At 34.0% G+C, this 26395-nt stretch overlaps 3 protein-coding genes, 1 long non-coding RNA gene and 2 pseudogenes across 7 annotated transcripts; 3 read left to right on the top strand and 3 right to left on the bottom strand.

Annotated features, from left to right (window-relative positions):
- Nucleotides 1-5766: 5766 nt before the first annotated feature.
- LOC143205671 (uncharacterized) lies at nt 5767-6944 on the top strand. Its single transcript, XM_076418766.1, has 5 exons — nt 5767-5930; nt 5982-6144; nt 6199-6330; nt 6394-6579; nt 6641-6944. The coding sequence occupies exons 1-5, from the start codon at nt 5914-5916 to the stop codon at nt 6701-6703; spliced, it is 561 nt and encodes a 186-aa protein (XP_076274881.1). The 5' UTR covers nt 5767-5913; the 3' UTR covers nt 6704-6944.
- A 1353-nt stretch (nt 6945-8297) lies between these two features.
- On the bottom strand, nt 8298-21888 carry LOC143205744 (elongation factor 2 pseudogene; annotated as a pseudogene). The gene is made up of 5 exons (XR_013007885.1): nt 21777-21888; nt 21228-21644; nt 19921-21166; nt 19572-19744; nt 8298-8993 (listed from the first exon to the last, which is right to left on the bottom strand). The product of XR_013007885.1 is annotated as an elongation factor 2 pseudogene (transcript).
- LOC143205678 (gametocyte-specific factor 1 homolog) lies at nt 15522-16915 on the top strand. The gene is made up of 5 exons (XM_076418774.1): nt 15522-15707; nt 15759-15921; nt 15975-16106; nt 16170-16353; nt 16415-16915. The coding sequence occupies exons 1-4, from the start codon at nt 15691-15693 to the stop codon at nt 16332-16334; spliced, it is 477 nt and encodes a 158-aa protein (XP_076274889.1). The 5' UTR covers nt 15522-15690; the 3' UTR covers nt 16335-16353; nt 16415-16915.
- A 311-nt stretch (nt 21889-22199) lies between the features above and the next one.
- Nucleotides 22200-25102, bottom strand: LOC143205702 (eukaryotic translation elongation factor 2-like; annotated as a pseudogene). Its single transcript, XR_013007862.1, has 5 exons — nt 24944-25102; nt 24605-24819; nt 24268-24415; nt 22538-22811; nt 22200-22476 (listed from the first exon to the last, which is right to left on the bottom strand). The product of XR_013007862.1 is annotated as a eukaryotic translation elongation factor 2-like (transcript).
- On the bottom strand, nt 22790-23882 carry LOC143205681 (translation elongation factor 2-like). 2 transcript variants are annotated; one of them, XM_076418778.1, is made up of 3 exons: nt 23854-23882; nt 23119-23333; nt 22790-22930 (listed from the first exon to the last, which is right to left on the bottom strand). In XM_076418778.1, exons 1-3 carry the CDS (start codon nt 23865-23867, stop codon nt 22845-22847), a joined length of 315 nt encoding a protein of 104 aa, XP_076274893.1. In that variant the 5' UTR covers nt 23868-23882; the 3' UTR covers nt 22790-22844. The 2 variants fall into 2 exon arrangements, with proteins under 2 accessions (XP_076274893.1, XP_076274892.1); XM_076418777.1 differs by lacking the exon at nt 23854-23882 and adding an exon at nt 23448-23589.
- On the top strand, nt 24601-25144 carry LOC143205708 (uncharacterized). The gene is made up of 2 exons (XR_013007868.1): nt 24601-24667; nt 24989-25144. It is a non-coding gene; the product is annotated as an uncharacterized LOC143205708 (long non-coding RNA).
- The last annotated feature ends 1251 nt before the right edge of the window (nt 25145-26395 follow it).

Here is a 26395-nt window from a genome sequence, read left to right as displayed (position 1 = left end):
GTCTCTATAACTTCCAGCAGCCTTTAACTCTTCGAAATGGCTGTTCCGAAATCTCTTATACTGATGACATGGAATGCAAATAGCTTACGCGGAAAGCAAGCGGAATTGGAAGATGTCATGACATCCTATGACGTCGACATCGTGCTCATCCAGGAAACTTTCCTGAAACCTTCGCATCGTCTCTCTTTCGAACACTTTTTGGTCTACAGAAACGATAGAACACCAAGTCGAGGCGGTGGAACCGCCATTCTCGTCAGAAAAGGAGTCAAACACGAGCTCCTTCCATCGTTATCAGTAAACAACTTCGAAACAACCTCCATTAAAACCGATATCCAAGAACGTCCCTTCGTGATTAAATCACTGTACAGGAAATCTTCTGCATTCAACTATGCCGAATACCGATCACTCGTGGAAGGAAAATTTCCGAAAATAATAGGTGGCGACTTCAACGCCCACCACCCCATCTGGGGGTGTTCCAGAGCGAATCCCGCAGGTAACGCCATCGTAGCTCTAAGTGCAGATCTGGGCTACGGTCTTGCCTTGCCAGATGAACCCACCCATCACCCTAGTACAGTCTCTCAAGGCGCAGCAAGAATCCTTGATTTCTTTATTCTTCAAGACGTAAATCGTGATTCCGAAGTTCGAGTCCTTGACGAACTAGACTCTGAACATCGTCCGGTCCTTCTCAAACTCGGAATCTGCGCCACCACTCAAGTCCCACTAACAAGATTCAGGAAAAAAACCGACTGGAAAAACTACCAATCTCTTCTCCTGAAATTCGATCCAATTCCGAAAATTAACACATCAGAACACCTCGAGGAAGCCGTACTGAAGCTAACTCGCGATATTCAGTCTGCTCACGAATCTGCCACAGTCAAAATTTCATCACAACCCCAGCCGTGGAAAAACAACCTTCCCGCTTCTCTTAAACGTGAAATTCGCATCAAAAACGGTTTATGCAGATTAGCTCGATTCACCCTTGATGCTGCTTCACCCAGAGTATGCAAGAGGGTAAGGGCGGCCGTCTCCACTTGGCGAGCAATGAACTGGAACTCATTTCTCGCGGACCAAAGGCTGGATGGCCCCCCTTCCTTCTGGCGTGTCTCCAAATGCCTCGTGGGGAAGACGCACAATGTCATCCCTCCCCTGAAGTCAGCGGTTACAGGAAATTTCGCAGTCACTGACCAAGAAAAAGTCGAGCTCCTTGCAGAGACCTACGAAGCTCAAATTAAATGCCTCCCACCCGCACAGACCAATAAAGCTAAAGACATTGACACTGTCATCAACGAATCCAACTCCGTCGAAAGACCAGTAATCCCCGCCTTTCTTCTCAACCATTTTGTGTCTCCAAAGTCTCTACAGACTATGATCGCCAAACTTCAAAACAAAAAATCTCCAGGTTTCGATGGAATATCGATTACCCAGTTAAAAAAGCTCCCGCATAAGCAGGTCGCAGAACTGGCAAACATCATTAACTCCATCATGAGACTGCAACACTTCCCGGCGTCTTGGAAACACGCACATATAGCGGTTATACCCAAGAAAGGAGCAAAATCATCTCCATCTGATTACAGGCCTATCAGCCTTCTCAGCGCCATTTCGAAGCTTGCTGAGAGGGCAATACTCTACGCTCTCAACTCTTTCAGAAAGGAAAACAACATCATTCTAGATGAACAATTCGGCTTTCGCGCTCACCACTCATCCGTCCATCAAGCTTCCCGTCTGGCTGCACGCATCCATCATGCTCTTGACCAACGTAAAAAGCTTGGAGCAGTTCTTCTGGACCTAACCAAAGCCAAGGTCTGGCACGACGGATTGTTCGCAAAGTGCCTGCGGTTAGGCCTCCCAGAAGACCTAACCGCTCTCATCAAGTCCTATCTCTCGGACAGATCTTTCCAGGTCAAGATCAGGGCATCACTTTCCAGTCGTAAACAAATCGATGCTGGCCTTCCTCAAGGTTCCCCGCTGGCCCCAGCCTTATTTAACCTCTTTATTTTAGATATGCCGAGAATAGAGCATACTGACGTCGCCTTTTACGCTGCCGACACTGCTTTCTTCACGGCCGCCAGGTTCGAAGTTACAATTCATGAAGTTTACAGAAGCAGCTCGATCATGCGGTCAAGTGGTTCAAATTCTGGAGGTTGCAAATCAACCCCCTGAAAACCCAGGCCATTATTTTCCACAAGAAGCGTTACGCACTGCACGTCTCGCAACTTAAGATCGACACCGCAATAATTCCATGGCGGGATAACGTCACGTACCTAGGTCTTCACTTCGACCGGCGTTCGGTTGGCATTCCCAAATCCAGAAAGCAATCCATAAAGGTTCGGGGATAGCAAACCTGCTATCTTCTCTGATCTGCCCTTCTAGCAGACTTCCCATCTCCATCAAATGCTTATTTTACAAGATGTTAATTCGGTCCGTACTCCTCTAAGGATCTAATGTCTACTTCAAGTTTGTTGCACCCAACCAGGTCAAACGGCTTCAAGTTTTCCAAAATAAGCTCCTCAGGAAAATATTAAACGCTCCATGGTTTGTCAGAAATAATCAAATTCATAGGGAAACTGACACTCCAGAAATCAAGCACTTCATATCTCAATCATTCCACAAACAACAACTCAGCTCAAGTTCTTCTGAAAACGCGCTTGTTCGCGAGCTGGTCGACATGCTGGGAGCTTAGCACCGCGTCACCGCTAAGCTCTCCCCCTTTTCCAGGCTGAAACGACCCCATCCGTCGCTACAGTCATAACTTTTGCCCCCATAGAACAGTACCCAATTGTGTGTTAACTCAAGTTCGAGAATCAATAGAATCGCCGGGCCCTCGTGCCCAATAACGGCTGCCCGATCAGCGGGTGCCATATCCCCAAATCTAATGCAGTAGCAGTAGTGATCCACAGGGGTCAACTGTGAGGCGTTTTCGGTTTAGTGTATTGGTAAGCCCAGAGGCAGTCCCACATAACCCGGTCCAACTTGTCACTCCAGGGCAAGTCTCCGCGACCAGGTATGCGTCATGCATTCCACCGCCTGGTTTTTAGGCCAGAACAAAAAAAAACCTTATATTTTTGGAGTAATATTTCAATTAACCACCGATCACAGATCATAAACAGTCAAAATCTCGAAGTACAAAGAAAAATATTATTAAACTATTTTTAAAATTATTTTAGTTATAGTCACACAGTAGTCGTTATATTGTAGGCAAATTTAGATTATTTGCCTTAATACATTTTAGTTCCATTTATTCATTTATGTTCTTTTTGCTGCTGGTTGCATTATGATGTGATGTGAAATATGATAAAATAATCCAAATGAAATCGAAGCGCCCTAAAAGTTTAAAAGTTAGAAAGCGGAAAAATGAGGAAAACGAGACTCAAACTTTTAATACAAATCCTAGTACTATGCAAAACTATATTTATTTATATTGCTTAAAACTATATTATATTGCGATATTTTAGTATTTGCAAATTCTAATTAACAGAAAAAATTATTCAGTATGTTTGTGAATTAGGTTAACGTATTGCAGACCTAAGACTTACTGCAAAATTTTAATATGCAGCTAGCCGCAAATCTGTAAATCCTCCACTAAACTATTTTCCCTATATGTAAATAATAATTTAAAATATCGACAACGTAGCAGTCGATTTGCAGTCATTTTGCCCTCGAATGACAGATTTTAAGTGGTGTTTCTATCCTCTAGTAGATGTTTCTGCACAACAGTCATCATTATAATGAAATGCTATGTCTTGTTATCACACAACAGAGTAGGAATAGGGATTTTATGGAGATTTCTTTTGTTGTATAGTAGAACAATTAGTATTATTTGGTTTAAAATTTTTTAACCAACAACTAATTTCAGCATGGGCCTTTTTGCAATGATTGAGTACAAACGGATGACTTCTTTCTGGATTTAAATTAACTATTCGTATATTCCCAGAATTTTTTATTTCTATGCAAAGTAAAAAGATATAGTCCGTATTCAATGTTACTTAATACAGTGCGTCAAAGTAGATCGTTGTGGTAAATGAATCAAGTGAAATTCTCCATAATCACTGAGAGATGGGCTATAACAAAATATAGATCGGTATTGTTAACCAATTACATAGAGGGCACCTGATGACTCATTCGCTAATCGAGACAGACGTGGTATCGGGACCGAGCGATGGGAATGCTGAGATGGACACTTTTTGGCTACAAAGGCCGACGCCTTGACCAGAAATCATATAGTTTCTTAGAGTCTCTCGAAGAGTTTTTTGCTGACGTAGTTGATATACGATTGTTATTGTAATCACCGTTGCAACACCTAGTATATTATCAAGATAGTGACCATTATAATATTTGAATTTGTATTTTGATTATTTGTATTTTATTTACCAAGAAATAAAAGTATTTCATACAGGACATTGACGCCAATTCAGAGAGTTGTTGCATTATAGACAAGTTAACTCGGAAATTATTTGTTAGTAAACCCAAAAATAAGGTCTGTTACACATTTTTCCTGTACTATTATATATAGCTTAACATTCAAATAGTAACTATGTACTGTATAGTATGTACCGGACTTTGACAGATTGACTTGCCTTAACAATTATAATGTTATCACTTACCCCTAATTTTTAGTTTAGATTAATTGCATATCCAAACCATTCTAGCTTGTGCATTAGAAGCACCAGATGAAGAATTTTACCACGCCATACAGTATTTTTAAGCTAATTCAGTTATTTCCAGCTTCTGTTCTGATAAGACGAAAAGCAAAGTTTCTACACAGTCTGATTTTACCATTTTTGAAGGGGATAATCCATCGGCTATTTTATCACTGTCACCACTTATTTTAATAAAGAAATTTTTATTTAACTCACTGTTATAAGCTCAGCACAGATGTTCTAGTCTTTAAAATGTTCATTATATTCTAACCTTATTTGTTTAAATAAGAGGCATTTATTCGACAAAAATACTACCTTATTGGTCCGACAAGTAAGACAAGGCAATGCGTTTCGATTAACGAACTAACGGAGACTGTTCTGGAACCATTCGGTGGTGCGGCACGGGAACATATCGACAACGTGCAGTCGACTTAATATCATTTTGATCTTGAATGGAAGATGTTGAATGTATTCCTTGTTGTATTCCTTTCACTTTCAAGGTCAACTTTTAAAAAAAGTATATGGATATAAGGGATGAATAAAATATAAATATTTTTTAACAGCTACTGCTACTGGAAAATACTTCGATATTTCACAAAAAATATGTAGATTTTTTAATAAAAAATAAAAATATTGATATATAGGCCGATGTTTTGTAAATACTGTAAAAAGTATATTAATAAGTATATTAGTATATAAAATTAAATATCCGTTTTCAAAGTATATTAATCGTTATGTTTCGATTATGTTTTACATTTTAGAAATGTTTTTTTTTCTAAGATCATGTTAGAAAAAAGTCAGTATTTTAAATTGCGATTTAACATACACACAGGGCAGGCCCAAAAAAATATCGATATTATTTAAAGATTGTAAAATGTGCATTAAAGTATCGAATTTTTTAATAAATATTTTATTTTAATTAGTGTAGAGAAGCTAATCTTTTAAGGTTAAGTACCAAATTTAATAGTTTATTAAAAATGATTAAAAGGTTTTATAATATTTATGGAATAATTTATGTAACTATCGATACATCGGAAGTTACAATCGATTTTCTTTCATCATCTCTAGTTTATTCTTTGATCTTCCATATATGTAATCAATAAGAAAACAAAATATTTTGACAAAAAAATTTGATAAACAATGTTTGCTACCTTGAAATATTTCAAAGTTTAAGTGCATTTATTCACGTATAAACGTTTATAATTTAACTATTAACAATTTATATTAGTGTATATTTTAAAATATCTTAAAAACATATAATACAGAAATTTAAACAATGGAGATATTAAGAGAGTAATGTATGACCAAAGAATTTAAAGATAATACTTAAACGATATTTTACAGTCCCAATGAAAAAGTTATTTGTCCTTACAATAACTCACATCACATAAGAGTATCAAGGATGGAATTACATTTGAAGAAATGCAAAGCTGCTAACAGCGGGAATATTGTACTAGTCCCTTGTGATTATAATACATGTCACCGTGTACCACCAGAAGAATTAAATGTAAGGTGTATTATTTATTAAAGAAAACCAATACAGTACTTTTTTTTATACTAGTTACACCATAGTATGTGCCCGGATAAAAAGTGTATAGAATTGCAGCTAATAAAAGAAGGCAGTGAAGTTGAAAAGGTGGTAACACCTCTAGAACCTATTAAACTTGTACCAGTTGATGATAGTTGGGATAACGTAATTTATGATTTTAGAAAATCCTAATAATCTATAAATATTATAATTTTTTTGTATTTTTAGAGTGAGGGCCCAACTTATAATGCAGAGCAATATTGTCTCGAACATCAAGTATTGAGACGTTTAGACACAGAGTCTGCTTCAAAGAGACGGAATTTTCGGAATTCTGAAAGACAGAGAATAGGACAACTTACAGACACTGCCGTATCCAATAAATCCAAATTGAATAGTTGTCAGGATCGTCAAAATGTAATATGAATTTTTGAGTTTTTCTTCAAAATTTGACTTGCTTTGATTGGTTTCTTTTTAGGCAAACGTACCACAAACACCAGTGGTTTCATCACAAACAAAGACAAAACACCTGACGCAATAAGTGATGTAATAACGAAAAATTGGAAAAGTCCAAAAGCTATATTATCCAAACCAAATAAATTATGTTCTATTTTAAAATTTTATTATAAGTGTGCGATATGAAGTGTTTATGTGATTTATTGAAAATTCATTGTTTTATGTTATAAAAATGTGCTTAATGTATGTTTATTAACTATATATTATTTAATTATACAGTTGACAAATATTTTTAGAGATAAATAGTCTATTCCTTGTAAAACTTATTCCGTATTTTATTTTTTTATTGTTAACATATTCATTAATTTTTTTATTTTATTACCTCGATTATCTATCATTTGGTGTTTTGATATGCCAATAAGTAGAAGCCTTGTTGAGTATCAAGGTCTGCTTGCTTAGGATTAAAAATTAAATGCCTAAAAATTAGATAGATTAGATAAATGTGTGTTATATTTTTTATGCGCCAAAAGTGATAAGCTATAAAATACATAGTAAGATATTAGACACTAAATGTATTCAAATTATTTTTTATCTTTCCGCTCAAAGTAATTTTATCAAAGAGGTTGGACAGTAGGAGGTAACAAGTGTTCGATAGTTTTACACAATGAAAATATATATTCTATTCTGAGATCGTGTTAGACAAAAATCATTAATTTAAGATGCGATTCAGAACACAAATACATAGAGCAACTGGAAAGAACATCGATATCTAATACAAATATATAGTTATATTTAGGAAAGTAAAGAGGGCTTGCAAAAGGGGCATACCTATGTGGGGTACTCCAACGATAAGAACAACCAATGCACGTGACAACAAATTAGCTGATGATATGAAGGGTACCAAAAACTGGGGGCCATCACGAGCGACGTTGCTATGAACGTTTACTGCCAGGCTGTCAGCACAGGAGTAGTCAACCAATCGGTAGTCACCACAACAAAAAAAAGAAAACAGAAAAAGAGTCATTGAATATACCAGACCATTAAGAGAATTTAAAATGGTGTCTGGCAGTCAGACCTCACCGAAGGAATAAACTGCAGGTCACCCCAAAAAGTAAAAAAATTGATTTCACAGAAGTTATAAAATACACAGTATGGAAAGTATAAAATGGAACTATAAAGAAAAAATCATCAACAAGGTAAGAAATTTTAAAAGATCAAGTAGTTAAGAGTATGGCTCCATTATAGAAAAACCAGAATAACAACCACCATATTCCAAGAGCAGGTCGGAGTGAAGTTTTGCGAGGTCAGGGTGGCCGAATTTAAGACACAAATAATTGATTAGAGACGCCTATATGGTAAATGCGCTTTTAAGCACGATTGCATAAATAAATGTTTTGCTGCCTTGAAATATAAATATGTAAAACGCTACGGAGCAAGATCGAGTTATAGCCTCACGGGCAGGATGAAGATTCCGGCATCTTAATTAATTCTGTGATGTGGCCATAACCGACTTATTCATAAAGTATAAATACAGAGCGGCTCAGCTGAATTCAGTATTTTAATTGCCCAATTACCTTCACCAAATCGGTTCTAAAAAATATTATAATGGATGCACATCGTCAGGAAAGTAATTTTAAAACTTTGTGTCATTTTTTATGGTCAAGCATTAAAACAAGTCATTTTTCCAAAAAAATTTATTAATTAATTATAAAATCTATGACAAGAAATATAATAGTTTATTGATGAATTAACGTTTGAAATTTAAATACTAAAAACGTTGATAACATTAATTGAATTTTACGATTCATATGAATGCTATAAAAAGACAACTTAATAAACCTAACAAGTTCACGGTAAGATGGAATGTACTACCTTACTTCAGTTATCTGGTATCTTTATGGACTCATTCTTCTACCCACGTCCACCGCACCTCTATCGGGTGGACCTTAAAAATGGACAAAACTGTCCTCTCAAGTTCACCGAACAGCGAGTGATTCTTATAGTTGTATTTTACGCCTTATTCCAGACCAGGCTCTAGCATACATGTATACCCAAATATATATTAAATTGCTCATCCTTTTTAAATGTTACAGTTCGTCGGATTGCAGCCTTCAACCAAAGTACTGAAAACCCCTACTGTCCAATTCCCCAATTCTCCTATAATTCGCTTTCTCCAGCAAGTTTGGACTCCCTCAAGTTGTTATATTTGGGATTTAAAAAGCAGATGCAGTCTGCCGTCTACTCTCTGATGAGAACGTGGATCACGCCCTTTTTATTTGTACTATAGAAAAAAATGGATTGTCATTAACGACGCGTTTACATTTTCTCCAAGTATTGACTGAGATCTGGAAAACTTTCTTTATTTTATATGTATCCTGAAAAACAACAAAATAAAATATTAGATATGTTAAAAAAGAATTTCGTATATTAGTACAGTACTAGCTTTTATAATAAATAAATAATCTGATAAATAATTATGTTTCCAGAAAAATTATAACATTAAAACGGAAAATTCAATAATAAAACAGTTCGGTCAAATATTAGATATATGACTTATGGTATGGTTTTTGGTATATTTTTTAAACATATTAAACTTGAAGAAATATCTCCAAAAATTAAATTATAAATGCGAAACATTATAAATCATATTTTTCAACAAGCATGTTGACACATTGTGAAAACCAGCCAATTAAATCTATAGCAGAAATCAGGTAATTTTGAATATCTTTTAATAAAACATTTGTTAATATAATAATTTTGTTAACGATTGTTAATGTTTTATTAGTTCCCCTATTCCAAATGGCCAAAAAGTAAGAATTCTTTAGATTCGAAAGTAATATACCATTAATATAACATATCTTGCGAATGTTACACATATAGTTGGACATATAATAATTGGGTGGATGCGCCTATATACTGAATCGGCTTATATATTGTTGAATAATTAAATGTTAAGAGTAGTTGCTTTGTATATAAAATCGTAAAAACGCTACGGCGCATGCTCGTGATAAAACCACCCGGACAAGATGAAGATCCCTCACTCTTGATTCATTTCTGTGTTGTGGCTTTAATCGAGATGTTTGTAAAGTATAAATATGCATGGACTAAGTTGTATCCAGTACTTTAATTACTCAAATACCTACCACAAGTCGATTCTAGAGGATCATCTGAGAATGGATAGAAGTTCTAAATCAACCGGGATATAATTATGTAAACAATTCAAAATTGCTACTTATACAACGCTGTATCATCTGGTGCCGCTTTCTGTGATATGGAACGTATTTCTAAGATGGAGTGAAAATATAATTGTATAAAAGATTTACCTGAAATTCACACTGACAAACAAGTTCAATGAGTTTGGGCTGGACGTCTGCCCAGACTATTGAATTTCTAATAATATATTGACTAATAGGCAAGCATAAAGACAACATACGACGGGTTGTAGGAATAATCTAACCGCCACCACGATGGATTGCTTTGTTGCCCATTGGAATCCTGCAAATAGAATTAAGAATAAAACTCACTCCATTAAATATGATTTGAAAAAATAAATTAAGAGGGCGTTGCCATTTTTTTGCTTATTAATTGGTATGATCTATAAACCAAAAGCCAGTGGAAGATTCATCTAGACAAAAACAGGAACATAATTAGTAACGTTGTTCTTAGTGTACTAGCACATTTGTTTCAAAATTTTCAGACGCCTGCAACTTTTCGTTTAAAACTCTATATAGTGCGTGTTTTATTTGTTCCAGAGTACGGAAGAAATATTTTAAAATTAAACCAAAAGAACTGTACACTAACTCACCTAATATATATCATTCTCTAATTATATATATAACGACCATACGATCCATCATGAGGATGGCCCCCTGAATTGTCTTCTCGAATCTTCTTTCTTGAAGCCACATATTTAGGTCTTGGGATAGGGGCCTTCACGCCGTTGGCTACTTTACCGGAAAAAACAGGACCAAAAATCGTAGAAATAACCTTTATGAGAAGTGGGCAACATTTAAGACACATATCATCATAGGACCGTTAGGATTACAATTTTTAATACCTAAAAACAAAAACAAGCAAAGTATAGTCATTTGCAAATATTAAAAAATTAATAAAAAATTGGTAATTGTTGTTTAGTTTATACCAATCATTCACAGTGAATCAGTCTAGAGTTTTAAACTACACATCATCAAGTACAAATTAATACCAAAATTTAACGCGTTTTAAAAATCCATGCAGGTGACACATACCAAGAGCGGCTTCACCATCATGTGGACCTTCGTATAACATTTCCATTCTGTATTTCAGAGCAGTTACTGGGGATGCTAAGTGAACGGCAATCATCTGAAGCAAAGTCCCACCAACAGGTAACAATGTCCGACTAAATTGTTTTCCATCCTTATCCTTGTCTTCATATTTCAAGTTAATGCGCAGTGTAGAGAGAATATTCTTCTTTCCTAAAATAAAAATTTTAGTTACACCCAAGAGCTAAAAATATATAATGCATTCTGGATATAACAGCTTGTCACCATAGGATATAAAGATAGAGGTAACATGAAAGAGTTTAATACCTAAGCTAATAATTTTCTTCCAATGCACTGCCAACAATATATTTATTTCCTAATGACTTCATAAAAGTTATTTTGTAAACTGTATAGTGGCCTAATTGTGCTGGAAGAATTTTTTTTTAATAATAGAACAGATGTTTACTTGCAGTTCATAATCAAGTCAAAAATTTTGTAGATGGATTCAAGATGTACATGTAAAACGATCTTTTGTGATTATTATTCTGTTTTTGGGTTGAAATATTCCTAAGCCCATAGATTGTTAATCGTCAGAAAGTTTGGTAAAGTTATTCAGCATCCAACTGCAATTTCAAATGGGTACGGTCCATCTTGTTCATGAACAAGATTGGCTTAATACGTCCGTCGATAGCCTGACGTCACATAGTTTCCGGTTGTACACATACCTGCAAATAATTCATTATTACAAAATTGTTTCTAACTTAATTCATAATTTATAGCGAATTAGCAGCATCAGTAGCACCAATCATTAACCGATGATGGCCTGGGGCGGTTGGAGATGACATCACGATTAATTAAAAGATTGTAAAGACACTACAATGTTTCCTACTGTAATTCGGAAGTTCTTAATAAATTGTCTTTACCACAGATATATATTTAGATATGCGTTATTGCATTTGCATTGAATTGCATTATGCATGTTCTTTAGTAAAATTAATACAAAGTGAAGTAACACCAAAAATACATACATAATTATTTAATTTATTATACAAATAATTATTTAGGAATTTACTTATCCGAAACACAATCTACTACAAGAGCACCATCAGTTATACGAAGGGCAGTAGTTACTTCAGAACGGAAATCTATGTGCCCAGAGGAACCAATCAAATTAATCAAGAAAACTTTCTATTCTTTTTCGCGTTAATCAATATTATTTATGAAAAAAGTTAGTATTTTTATTATAACAAATACCCAGTTTTATTTTAAAGAGATAAAGCTTCAGAATCACTAATCAAAATTATCACATAAGTTCAGTGGTTTGTAAATTTCGTCGTTCAATATTTCAAAAGACTACATATTCTTAATATGCTTATAAATCTGTCTTGTTAATTTTTTCCGGTGTCTGTAAAATGTATTTCTCTAACTTTGGCACCAGCAATAATAACAGTTTTTGCTACTAAGGAGTCTGTTAAAAATGATTTTCCGTTATCTACGTGAGCTATGACGGATATATTACGGATGTTTCGTTTTTTGACCATCATGGCACAAATTTCATCTGCTGTAAAATTCACCTATATCAAAAATAAATGTCAAGAATTCGTAATGTTTAAAAACATAAAACAAATTTCTGTAATAACAGAAGAGAGCTCATACTATTGTTTGTATATTAAAATAAAGTTCAACCGTCTGGTGTATTTTATGCTATTGATTTAAAATGAAATTTTCTTGTAGTTATTAAACTAAGTGTCAATCCCATGTATATTCTTACTATATTTGAAATAACTGGAGTAATAAAAATAATATAATTCTCAATTTTATAATAGAAATCTATTCAAAATAATTTATTGTTAACTAATTCACAAATATGTAAACATTTAAACTACATAGTTATTATATATAGTTACTACTTAGTTACTATATATATTATATACATTATGCATTTCATACTATTGTGTAATGTTCAAAATCGAAGCAGTCCAACTAATAATCCATTTAAATCCAAATTAAAACGAAGCAACACAACACCCGGTAGATATTTTAATTCAAATTATTATCTTTCCTTCTTAATTTTTAAGCAGATCTTCAGTAAACTGAAAACTGTGCGGATCAAAAGTTCCAACAGATAATGTATTTTGGGGCATTCCAATAGCGATGAGACGTAATTTCACATTTCATGTTCCAGGAAATTGCGAAAAGTTACAAATGTAAATTGTGCTGCTCTCTCTGTTATATCTCTTCGTGGTATATTGTATTCCTTTTAGTATTTTGTAGAAAATTGTCTATCTGTAGTCATGTCTGTGTAGTAGTGCGTCTGTAGTTGTTTGTTTATTACGAGATAACGCCAAAAGCATTTTAAAAATTGTATCCGTTATGATCAGAACTTGAGTATAACCCTTGTTTTTGATCGAAAGAACCTCATAATCAATATCTCAAGCATATCAACATTTTGACATTTTGACGTTTTTAAAACATTTTTTGTATTTTTTCGCCATCTATATTAATACTAATCATCTATATTAATATACTTCAGACCTATCGTAGTTTTCGGAATATAAATAAGTCATACCTTATTTCCAATCCATCAGTAGTTTTATATATTTTAAAATTGGTTTTACTGATCACATTCCAGTTTATGACGACATCTAATTCCTGGAGCAAAGCCTTATCATGTACAACAAATATATAAAAATATCAATTGGGCCGCCCGTAAAACTCCTGTAAGTTCACAGGTGCCGACATTGAATACCCTCTTTGTTCCTCGACTTGAAAAGATCTGCATCATAAGCTTTATGTCTGTCGATTTCTCGGAAATTTGTTGTTTGTAGGATGTTTCTGCACCACTGTCATCATTATAATGAAATGCTATGTCTTGTTATCACACAACAGAGTAGGAATAGGGAATTTACGGAGATTTCTTTTGTTCTATAGTAGAAAAATTAGTATTATTTAGTTTAAAATTTTTTAACCGATAATTAATTTCCGACAGAACAGGAAGAATGAGGGACGGTACTTTGAACTTGCTTAAAATTCTTTTCTTTCTTAATTTAAATTAACTATTCGTATATTCCCATAATTTTTTATTTCTACTGCCGCTTCAGATTAAAAAGACATAGTCCCTATTCAATGATTCTGAATACAGTGCAACAAAATATGTCGTTGTGGTAAATGAATCAAGTGAAATTTTCCATAATCACTAAGAGATGGACCGTAAGATAATATAGATCGGCATTGTTGACCAATAACATAGAGGGCACCTAATGACTCATTCGCTAATCGAGGTGGACGTGGTAACGGGTCCGAACGATGGGAATGCTGAGATGTACACTTTTGGATACAAAGGACGACGCCTTGACCGGAAATCATATAGTTTCTTAGAGTCTCTCGAAGAGTATCTTACTGACGTAGTTGATATACGATTGTTATTGTAATCACCGTTGCAACCCCTAGTATATTATCAAGATTGTGACCATTATAATGCTTGTTGAATATTTGTATTTTAATTACCAATAAATAGAAGTATTTCTTACAGGACATTGACACCATATCAGAGAGTTGTTACATTATAGGAAGTTAACTCGGAGATTATTTATAGCTAACTCAAGAATAAGGTCTACTACACTCTTTCCCTCTACTATTATATATAGCTTGACATTCAAATAGTAACAATGTACCGGAATTTGATACATTGACTTGCCTTAACAATTATAATGTTATCTCTTAGCCCTAATTTGTAGTTTATATTTTTGACAAACAAATTATGACATCATGATTGACGGCACAGCTTGTGCATTAGAAGCATCAGATGAGGAAGTTTACCACGCCATACAGCATTTTTACGCTAATTCAGTTAATTCTAACTTCTATTATGATTAGACGAAAAGCGAAGTTTCTACACAGTCTGATTTTACCATTTTTGAACGGGATAATCCGTCGGCTATTTTATCACTGTCACCACTTATTTTAATAAAGAAATTCTTATTTAACTCACTGTTATAACCTCAGCACAGATGTTCTAGTCTTAAAAATGTTCATTATATTCTAACCTTATTTGTTTAAATAAGAGGCCTTTATTCGACAAAAATACTACCTTATTGGTCCGATAGGTAAGACAAGGCAATGCGTTTCGATCAACGAACTAACGGAGACTGTTCTGGAACAATTCGGAGGTGCAGCACGGGAAGATGTTGAATGATATTTCCAACTGCTAGTGTCACATTCCCGCCGAGTTAATTTGTTTAATTTTATGTATTCCTTTCACTTTCAAGGTCAACTTTTAAAAAAGTATATGGATATAAGGGATGAATAAAATATAGATATTTTTTAACAGCTACTGCTACTGGAAAATACTTTCTCAGATCATGTTAGAAATAAAGTCAGTATTTTAAATTGCGATTTAACATATACATAGGGCACGGCCCAAAAAAATATCGATATTATTTATAGATTTTTTTATAAATATTTTATTTTAATTAGTGTAGAGAAGCTAATCTTTTAAGGTTAAGTACCAAATTTAATAGTTTATTAAAAATAATTAAATGGTTTTATAATATTTATGGAATAATTTATGTAACTATCGATACATCGGAAGTTACAATCGATTTTCTTTCATCATCTCTAGTTTATTCTTTAATCTTCCGTATATGTAATCAATAAGAAAACATAAAATATTTTGATAAAAGAATTTGATAAACAATGTTTGCTTCCTTGAAATATTTCAAAGTTTAAGTGCATTTATTCACGTATAAACGTTTATAATTTAACTATTAACAATTTATATTAGTGTATACTTTAAAATATCTTAAAAACACATAATACAGAAATTTAAACAATGGAGATATTAAGAGAGTAATGTATGACCAAAGAATTTAAAGATAATACTTAACCGATATTTTACAGTCCCAATGAAAAATTTATTTGTCCTTACAATAACTCACATCACATAAGAGTATCAAGGATGGAATTACATTTGAAGAAATGCAAAGCTGCTAACAGCGGGAATATTGTACTAGTCCCTTGTGATTATAATACATGTTACCGTGTACCACCAGAAGAATTAAATGTAAGGTATATTATTTATTAAAGAAAACCAATACAGTACTTTTTTTATACTAGTTACACCATAGTATCTGCCGGGATAAAAAGTGTATAGAATTGCAGCTAATAAAAGAAGGCAGTGAAGTTGAAAAGGTAGTAACACCTCTAGAACCTATTAAACTTGCACCAGTTGATGATAGTTGGGATAAGGTAATTTATGATTTTAGAAAATCCTAATAATCTATCAATATTATAATTTTTTTGTATTTTTAGTGTGAGGGCCCAACTTATAATGCAGAGCAATATTGTCTCGAACATCAAGTATTGAGAAATTTAGACACAGAGTCTGCTTTAAAGAGACGGAATTTTCGGAATTCTGAAAGACAGAGAATAGGACAACTTACAGACACTGCCATATCCATAATCCAAATTGAATAGTTGTCAGGATCGTAAAAATGTAATATGAATTTTTGAGTTTTTCTTCAAAATTTGACTTGCTTTGATTGGTTTCTTTTTAGGCAAACGTACCACAAACACCAGTGGATTCATCACAAACAAAGACAAAACACTTGACACAATAAGTGATGTAATAATGAAATTTGGAAAAGTCCAAAAGCTATATTATCCAAAGCAAATAAATTATGTTCTATTTTAAAATTTTATTATAAGTGTGCGATATTAAGTGTTTATGTGATTTATTGAAAATTCATTGTTTTATGTTATAAAAATGTGCTTAATGTATGTTTAATAACTATATATGATTCACTTATGCAGTTGACAAATATTTTTAGAGATAAATAGTCTATTCCTTGTAAAACTTTTTCCGTATTTTATTTTTTAATTGTTAACATATTCATTAATTTTTTCATTTTATTACCTTGATTATCTATCATTTGGTGTCTTGATATGCCAATAAGTAGAAGCCTTGTTGAGTATCAAGGTCTGCTTGCTTAGGATTAAAAATTAAATGCCTAAAAATTAGATAAATGTGTGTTATATTTTTTATGCGCCAAAAGTGATAAGCTATAAAATACATAGTAAGATATTAAACACTAAATGTATTCAAATTATTTTTTGTCTTTTCGCAAAGTAATTTTATCAAAGAGGTTGGACAGTAGGAGGTAACAAGTGTTCGATTGTTTTACACAATGAAAATATATATTCTATTCTCAGATCGTGTTAGACATAAAGTCATTAATTTAAGATGCGATTCAGAACACAAATACATAGAGCAACTGGAAATAACATCGATATCTAATAGAAATATATAGTTATATTTATTAAAGTAAAGAGGGCTTGCAAAAGGGGCATACCTATGTGGGGTACTCCAACGATAAGAACAATCAATGCACGTGACAACAAATTAGCTGATGATATGAAGGGTATCAAAAACTGGGGGGTCATCACGAGCGACGTTGCTATGAACGTTTACTGCCAGGCTGCCAGCACAGGAGTAGCCAATCAATCGGTGGTCACCACAACAGACGTAGAAAGGTCTACATTACGGACGACAGTATGGAGGCGTCCAGCCCTCCATCACATGGGATGCATGCAGTCTGACGAACAGAAAGTTTTTACGCCAGCAGTATAGAATAATTCAAAAATTAGGAATAGAGTTATCATCGTTTGATCAAAATATATAGATAATGTTTAAGTTAAGTTCATAGTACCACCGAACTCCTGTCCGAGCAAGACGTATATTATAAGGATCATAAAAAAAAAGAAAACAGAAAAAGAATCATTGAATATACCAGACAATTAAGAGAATTTAAAATGGTGTCTGGCAGTCGGACCTCACCGAAGGAATAAACTGCAGGTCACCCCAAGAAGTAAAAAAATTGATTTCACAGAAGTTATAAAATACACAGTATGGAGGGTATAAAATGGAACTATAAAGAAAAAATCATCAACAAGATAAGAAATTTAAAAAGATCAAGTAGTTAAGAGTATGTCTCCATTAAAAAAAACCATAATAACAACCACCATATTCCAAGAGCAGGTCGGAGTGAAGTTTTGCGAGGTCAGGGTGGCCGAATGTTAGACACAAATAATTGATTAGAGACGCCTATATGGTAAATGCGCTTTTAAGCACGATTGCATAAATAAATGTTTTGCTGCCTTGAAATATAAATATGTAAAACGCCACGGGGCAAGATCGAGTTATAGCCTCACGGGCAGGATGAAGATTCCGACATCTTAATTAATTCTGTGATGTGGCCATAACCAACTTATTCATAAAGTATAAATACAGATCAGCTCAGCTGAATTCAGTATTTTAATTGCCCAATTACCTTCACCAAATCGGTTCTAAAAAATATTGTAATGGATGCACATCGCCTGGAAAGTAATTTTAAAACTTTGTGTCATTTGTTATGGTCAGGCATTAAAACAAGTCATTTTTCCAAAAAAATTTATTAATTAATTATAAAATCTATGACAAATATAATAGTTTACTGATGAATTAACGTTTGCTCATCCTCTTTAACTGCGACAGTTCGTCGGATTGCAGCCTTCAACCAAAGTATTGTCAACCCCTACTGTCCAATTCCCCAATTCTCCCATAATTCGCTTTCTCCAGCAAGTTTGGACTCCCTCAGGTTGTTATATTTGGGAATTAAAAAGCAGATGCAGTCTGCCGTCTACTCTCTGATGAGAACGTAGATCACGGCCTTTTTATTTGTACTATAGAAAAAAATGGATTGTCATTAACGACGCGTTTACATTTTGTCCAAGTATTGACTGAGATCTGGAAAACTTTAAAAAAGAATTTCGTATATTAGTACAGTACTAGCTTTTATAATAAATAAATAACCTGATAAATAATTATGTTTCCAGAAAAATTATAATATTAAAACTGAAAATTCAATAATAAAGCAGTTCGGTCAAATATTAGATACATGACTTATGGTATCGTTTTTGGTATATTTTTTAAACACATTAAACTTGAAGAAATATCTCCAAAAATTAAATTATAAATGCGAAACATTATAAATCATATTTTTCAACAAGCACGTTGACACTTTGTGAAAACCAGCCAATTAAATCTATAGAAGAAATCAGGTAATTTTGGATATATTTTAATAAAACATTTGTTAATATAATAATTTTGTTAACGATTGTTAATGTTTTATTAGTTCCCCTATTCCAAATGGCCAAAAAGTAAGAATTCTTTAGATCCGAAAGTAATATACCATTAATATAACATATCTTGCGAATGTTACAACACATATAGTTGGACATATAATAATTGGGTCGATGCGCCTATATACTGAATGGGCTTATATATTGTTGAATAATTAAATGTTAAGAGTAGTTGCTTTGTATATAAAATCGTAAAAATGCTACGGCGCATGCTCGTGATAAAACCACCCGGACAAGATGAAGATCCCTCACTCTTGATTCATTTCTGTGTTGTGGCCTTAATCGAGATGTTTGTAAAGTATAAATATACATGGACTAAGTTGTATCCAGTACTTTAATTGCTCAAACACCTACACCAAGTAGATTCTAGAGAATCATCTGAGAGTGGATAGAAGTCCTAAATCAACCGGGATATAATTATGTAAACAATTCAAAATTGCTGCTTATACAACGCTGTATCATCTGGTGCCGCTTTCTGTGATATCGAACGTATTTCTAAGATGGAGTGAAAATTTAATTGTATAAAAGATTTACCTGAATTTCACACTGACAAACAAGTCCAATGAGTCTGGGCTGGGCGTCTGCCCAGACTATTGACCTTTTAATAATATATTGACTAATAGGCAATCAGACAAGACAACATACGACGGGTTGTAGGAATGATCTAACCGCCACCACGATGGATTGCTTTGTTGCCCATTGGAATCCTGCAAATAGAATTAAGAATAAAACTCACTCCATTAAATATGATTTGAAAAAATAAATTAAGAGGGCGTTGCCATTTTTTTACCAAAGGATCGGACTTGGCCAAACGTTTCAAACCTGAAGTTAAATGACACAAACCTTAGTGATAGTCACACAATAAAAGCGAATATTTCCGTACCTTCTACAGGTTTTTCTGAATGGGCCGGATTCTTCGGTTCTACAACTACACGTACTATGGAAGATAAGCTGATCTCCTTGATATTCAAGTTCTGCTTGTTTGTGAATGTGGTGATGGTATCGGGCTTAACCAAAAATTGATCCACACCGAACAACCTGTAAATGTTTCCAGATAGGACATCTTCCATGACTTCTACATAACGACGCATCATGAGGATGGTTCCATGTATTGTCTGCTCATTTAAATCTTCTTTCTTGATGCCACATATTTAGGTCTTAGGATAGGGGCCTTCATGCCTTTGGCTAATTTACCGGAAAAGACAGGAAAAAAAGCGTGGAAACGACCTTTATGAGAAGTGGGTACTATTTTAGACACATACATCGTCAGAGGACCGTTAGGATCACAATTCGTAATACCTAAAAACAAAAAGCGAAGTATAGTAATTTGCATATGCTAAAAAAATAATAAAAAATTGGTAATTGTTGTTCAGTTAATACCAATCATTCACAGTGAATCAGCATAGAGTTGTAAACTACATATCGTCATGTACAAATAAAACCTAAAATTTCACGCGTTTTAAACATCCATCCATGTGAACCTTCGTATAACATTTCCATTCTGTACTTCTGAGCAGTTACTGGGGATGGCCAGTGAGGTAACATAGTTTCCGTTTGTACTCACAACTGGAATAACTCATTAATACAAAATTGTTTCTAACTTTATCCATAAAGTATAACGAATTAGCAGCATCAGTAGCACCAATCATTAACTAATGTCGGCCTGGGGCGGTCGGAGATAACATCACGATTAATTATAAGTTGTAAAGACACTACAATGTTTCCTACTTTAATTCGGAAGTTTTTAATAAATTATCTTTACCACATAAATATATTTATATATGCGTTATTTCATCTGCATTGAATTGCATTATGCACGTTTCTTTAGTAATATTAATACAAAGTGAAGTAACACCAAAAATACATACATAATTATTTAATTTATTATACAAATAATTATTTAGAAATTTACTTATTTGTAATACAATCTACAACAAGAGCACCATCAATTACACGAATTGCACTATTGGATCGGATTAAGTAACTTGAATTCTAGCATGATCGATCCTCCTCCAAGGCCTTCAGAGAGATTTCTAAGTGGAAGTCTCTGGCAAAGGCAATGATGTTTTCCCTAGATTCTTCCATGACACATTGTACCATAAGGTCAGACTTAGCCAAACGTTTCAAATCTGAAGTCAAATGACACAGACCTTAGTGATAATCACAAAATAAAAGTGAACATTTGCGTACCTTCTAAAAGTTTCAGTGAATCGGCCGGATTCTTGGGTTCAACAGTTACACGTACTACGAGAGTTACGCCGAATTTCTTGACATACAAGTTGTGCATGCTTGTGAACGTGGTGATGGCATCGGGCTTAACCAAAAATTGACCCACTCCGAACAACCTGTAAATGTTTCCAGATGGGACATCTTCAATAGCTTCTACATAACGACCCATCATTAGGATGGCTCCTTGAATTGTCTTCTTGTTTAAATCTTCTTTCTTGATGCCACATATTTATGTCTTGGCATAGGGGCCTTCATGCCGTTGGCTACTTTACCGGACAAGACAGAAAAAAAAGGCGTGGAAACGGCCTTTATGAGAAGTGGCTACCATTTTGGACATACACATCGTTAGAGGACCGTTAGGATCACAGTTCGTAATACCTTAAAACAAAAAAATGTATAGTAATTTGCATATACTAAAAAAATAATAAAAAATTGGTAATTGTTGTTCAGTTTATACCAATCATTCACAGTGAATCAGTATAGAGTTGTAAACTACATATCGTCATGTACAAATAAAACCTAAAATTTCACGCGTTTTAAACATCCATCCATGTGGACTTTCGTATAACATTTCCATTCTGTACTTCTGAGCAGTTACTGGGGATGGCCAGTGAGGTAACATAGTTTTTGTTTGTACTCACAACTGAAATAACTCATTATTACAAAATTGTTTCTAACTTTATTCATAAAGTATAACGAATTAGCAGCATCAGTAGCACTAATCAATAGCATTAACCAATGTCGGCCTGGGGCGGTTGGAGATAACATCACGATTAATTATAAGATTGTAAAGACACTACAATGTTTCCTACTTTAATTCGGAAGTTCTTAATAAATTGTCTTTACCACAGAAATATATTTATATATGCGATATTGCATCTGCATTGAATGGCATTATGCACGTTTCTTTAGTAAAATTAATACAAAGTGAAGTAACACCAAAAACACATACATATTTATTCAATTTATTATACAAATAATTATTTAGAAATGTACTTATCTGTAATACAATCTACTAGAGCACCATCAGTTACACGAAGGGCACTATTGGGCCGGATTAAGTAACTTGAATTCACGCATGAAAGATCCTCCCCCAAGGCCTTCAGAGAGATTTCTAAGTGGAACTCTCTGGCACCGGCAATGATGTTTTCCCTAGATTCTTCCAAGACACATTGTACCATAAGATCAGACTTAGCCAAACGTTTCAAACCTGAAGTCAAATGACACAGACCTTAGTGATAATCTCACAATAAAAGCGAACATTTGCGTACCTTCTAAAAGTTTTGGTGAATCTGCCGGATTCTTGGTTTCCACAGCTACACGTACTACGAGAGTTACGCCGAATTTCATGACATTCAACTTCTGCATGTTTGTGAATGTGGGGATGATATCGGGCTTAACCAAAAATTGATCCACTCCGAACAAAGTGCAAATATTTCCAGATGGGACATCTTCCATGGCTTCTATATAACGACCAATCATGAGGATGGCACCCTGAATTGTCTTCTCGTTTAAATATTCTTTCTTGATGCCACGTATTTAAGTCTTGGGATAGGGGCCTTGCTGCCGGTGGCTACTTTACCGGAAAAAACAGGACCAAAATCTTAGAAAAAACCTTTGATGATATGATAAGTAGTGGGTACCAGGATCACTGTTCTTAATACCTAAAAACAAAAAAACAAAGTATAGCCATTTGCAAATATTAAAAAAAATAACAAAAAATTGGTAATTTTTGTTTACTTTATACCAATCATTCACAGGAATCAGACTAGAGTTGTAAACTACACATCACCATGTACAAATAAAAACCAAAATTTAACTCGTTTAAAAAATCCATATAGGTGACACATACCAAGAGCGGCTTCATCATCATGTGGACCTTCATATAACATTTCCATTCTGTATTTCAGAGCAGTTACTGGGCATGGTAAGTGAACGGCAAACATCTGAAGCAAAGTCTCACCAACAGGTAACCATATCCGCATAAATTGTTTTCCATCCTTATCCTTATCTTCATATTTCAAGTTAGTGCACAGTGTGGAGAGAAGGCCTTCATATTCTTCTTTCCTAAAATACAAATTTTAGTTACACACAAGAACTACAAATATATAATGCATTCTCGATATAACAGCTTGTCACCATAGGATATTAAGATAGAGATGACATGAAAGCGTTTAATACCTAGGCTTAAAATTTTCTTCCAACGCACTGCCTACAATATATTTATTTCCTAATAACTTCATAAAAGTTATTTTGTAAATTATATTGTGGCCTATTTGTGGTGGAAGAATTAATTTTTTTTAATAATAAAACACTTGTTGGCTTGCAGTTCATAATCATGTCAAAAATTTTGTAGATGGGATTCAAGATGTACATGCAAAACGACCTTTTGTTATCATTATCCTGTTTCTGGGTTAAAATATTCCTAACCCCATAGATTGTTAAACGTCATAAAATTTGGTAAAGTTATTCAGCACCCAACTGCAATTGGGTTCAAATGGGTACGGTCCATCTTGTTCATGAACAAGATTTTCTTAATACGTTCGTCGATAGCCTGACGTAACATAGTTTCCGTTTGTACACACACCTGAAATAATTCATTATTACAAAATTGTTTTTAACTTTATCCATAAATTACAGCGAATTAGCAGCATCAGTAGCACCAATCATTAACCAATGTCGGCCTAGGGCGGTTGGAGATGACATCACGATTAATTAAAAGATTGTAAAAACACTACAATGTTTCCTATTTTAATTAGGAAGTTCCTAATAAATTGTCTTTACCACAGCTACACGTACTATGAGAGTTACGCCGAATTTCATGACATTCAAGTTCTGCATGTTTGTGAATGTGGGGATGGTATCGGGAAAAATTGATCCAGACCGAACAAAGTGCAAATATTTTCAGTGCACAAATTTTCCATGGCTTCTATGTAACGACCAATCATGAGGATGGCTCCCTGAATTGTCTTCTAGTGTAAATCCTCTTTCTTGAGGCCACATAGTTAGGTCCCAGGATAGGGGCCTTCATGCCGGTGGCTACTTTATCGGAAAAAACAGAACCAAAATCGTAGATAAAAACTTTATGAGAAGTGGGTACCATTTTAGACACATCATCATAGGACCGTTAGGATCACAGTTTTTAATACCTAAAAACAAAAAAAGCAAAATATAGTCATTTGCAAATATTAAAAAAATAATAAAAAATTGGTAATTGTTGTTTAGTTTATACCAATCATTCACAGTGAGTCAGCCTAGAGTTGTATACTATACATCATCATGTACAAATAAATACTAAAATTTAACACGTTTAAAAAATCCATATAGGTGACACATACCAAGAGCGGCTTCATCATCGTGTGGACTTTCGTATAACATTTCCATTCTGTATTTCAGAGCAGGTACTGGGGACGGTAAATGAACGGCAATCATCTGAAGCAAAGTCCCACCAGCAGGTAACCATGTCTGACTAAATGGTTTTCTATCCTTATCCTTGTCTTCACATTTCAAGTTAATGTGCAGTATGGAAAGAAGGGCTTCATTTTCTTCTTTACTAAAATAAAAATTTTAGTTACACCCAAGAACTACAAATATATAATTCATTCTCGATAATTTGTTATAGTGGCCTAATTTTGCTGGAAGAATTATTTTTTTTTAATAATAAAACACATGTTTACTTGCTGTTCATAATCAGGTCAAAAATTTTGTGGATGGGATTCGAGATGTACATACAAAACGATCTTTTGTTATCATTATCCTGTTTTTGGGTTGAAATATTTCTAACCCCATAGACTGTTTAACATCGGAAAGTTTGGTAAAGTTATTCAGGGTCCAACTGCAATTGCAAAAGAGTACGGGTTCATCTTGTTCATAAACAAGATTGTTTTAAAACGTTCGTCGATAGCCTGACGTAAGACAGTTTCCGTTTGTACACACACACCTGCAAATAATTTATTATTACAAAATTATTTCTAACTTTATTCATAATTTATAGCGAATTAGCAGCATCAGTACCACCAAACATTAACGAATGTCGGCCTAGGGCAGATGGAGATCACGCACATCACGATTAATTAAAACATTGTAAAGACACTACAATATTCTTTTTTCGATGTTTCCTACTCTAATTCGAAATTCTTAATAAGTTGTCTTTAACACAGAAATATATTTATATATGCATTATTTAAAATTTTAATTTTTGTTTAGTAAAATTAATACAAAGTGAAGTAACACCTAAAATACATATATAATTATTTAATTTATTATATAAATAATTATTTGGGAATTTACCTACCCGTAACACAATCTACTACAACAAGAGCACAATCATTTACACGAAGGGCACTACAGGGTCGGATTAAGTAACTTGAATTCTAGCATGATCCTCCTCCAAGGCCTTCAGACAGATTTCTAAGTGGAGCTCTCTAGCACCGGCAATGATGTTTTCGCTAGATTCGTAATGACACATTGTACCATAAGATCAGGCTTGGCAAAACGTTTCAAACCTGAAGTCAAATGACACAGACCTTAGTGATAATCACACAATAAAAGCGAACAGGTTTTCTGCAGGTTTTTCTGAATCGGCCGGATTATTCGGTTCCACAGCTACACATACTACGGAAGATAAGCTGAAGTTCTTGACATTCAAGATCTGCTTGTTTATGAATGTGGTGATGGTATCGGGCTTAACCAAAAATTGATCCACACCGAACAAAGTGCAAATATTTCCAGATGGGACATCTTCCATGGCTTCTATATAACGACCAATCATGAGGATCGCTCCCTGAATTGTCTTCTCGTGTAAATCCTCTTTGTTGAGGCCACATAATTAGGTCCCAGGATAAGGGCCTTCATGCCGGTGGCTACTTTACCGGAAAAAACAATACCAACATCGTAGAAAAAACCTTTATGAGAAGTGGATACCATTTTAGACACATCATCAAAGGACCGTTAGGATCATTGTTCTTAATACCTATAAACAAAAAAACAGAATATAGTCATTTGCAAATATTAAAAAAAAATAATAAAAAATTGGTAATTGTTGTTTAGTTTATACCAATCATTCACAGTGAGTCAGCCTAGAGTTGTAAACTACACCTCATCATGTACAAATAAATACTAAAATTTAA

Source organism: Rhynchophorus ferrugineus, unplaced genomic scaffold (assembly GCF_030347505.1).
Source record: "Rhynchophorus ferrugineus isolate W39M unplaced genomic scaffold, kcgeb_rfMv2 rfM14, whole genome shotgun sequence".
Classification (NCBI taxonomy): domain Eukaryota; kingdom Metazoa; phylum Arthropoda; class Insecta; order Coleoptera; family Curculionidae; genus Rhynchophorus; species Rhynchophorus ferrugineus.
The sequence above is the reverse complement of the archived record's forward strand: the minus strand, read 5'-3'. Positions and strand labels throughout refer to the sequence as shown.

Coding starts and splice junctions, on each gene's coding strand:
- LOC143205671 (XM_076418766.1), top strand. Junction 6,145..6,198: donor TACCACCAGAAGAATTAAAT/GTAAGGTGTATT, acceptor TTTTTATACTAG/TTACACCATAGTATGTGCCC. Junction 6,580..6,640: donor GTTGTCAGGATCGTCAAAAT/GTAATATGAATT, acceptor GTTTCTTTTTAG/GCAAACGTACCACAAACACC.
- LOC143205678 (XM_076418774.1), top strand. Junction 15,922..15,974: donor TACCACCAGAAGAATTAAAT/GTAAGGTATATT, acceptor TTTTTATACTAG/TTACACCATAGTATCTGCCG. Junction 16,107..16,169: donor TTGATGATAGTTGGGATAAG/GTAATTTATGAT, acceptor TTGTATTTTTAG/TGTGAGGGCCCAACTTATAA.
- LOC143205681 (XM_076418777.1), bottom strand. CDS start 23,509: ATGAAGTTATTAGGAAATAAATATATTGTAGGCAGTGCGTTGGAAGAA. Junction 23,334..23,447: donor GAAGAAAATTTTAAGCCTAG/GTATTAAACGCT, acceptor TTTGTATTTTAG/GAAAGAAGAATATGAAGGCC. Junction 22,931..23,118: donor TGATGATGAAGCCGCTCTTG/GTATGTGTCACC, acceptor TTTTGTTTTTAG/GTATTAAGAACAGTGATCCT.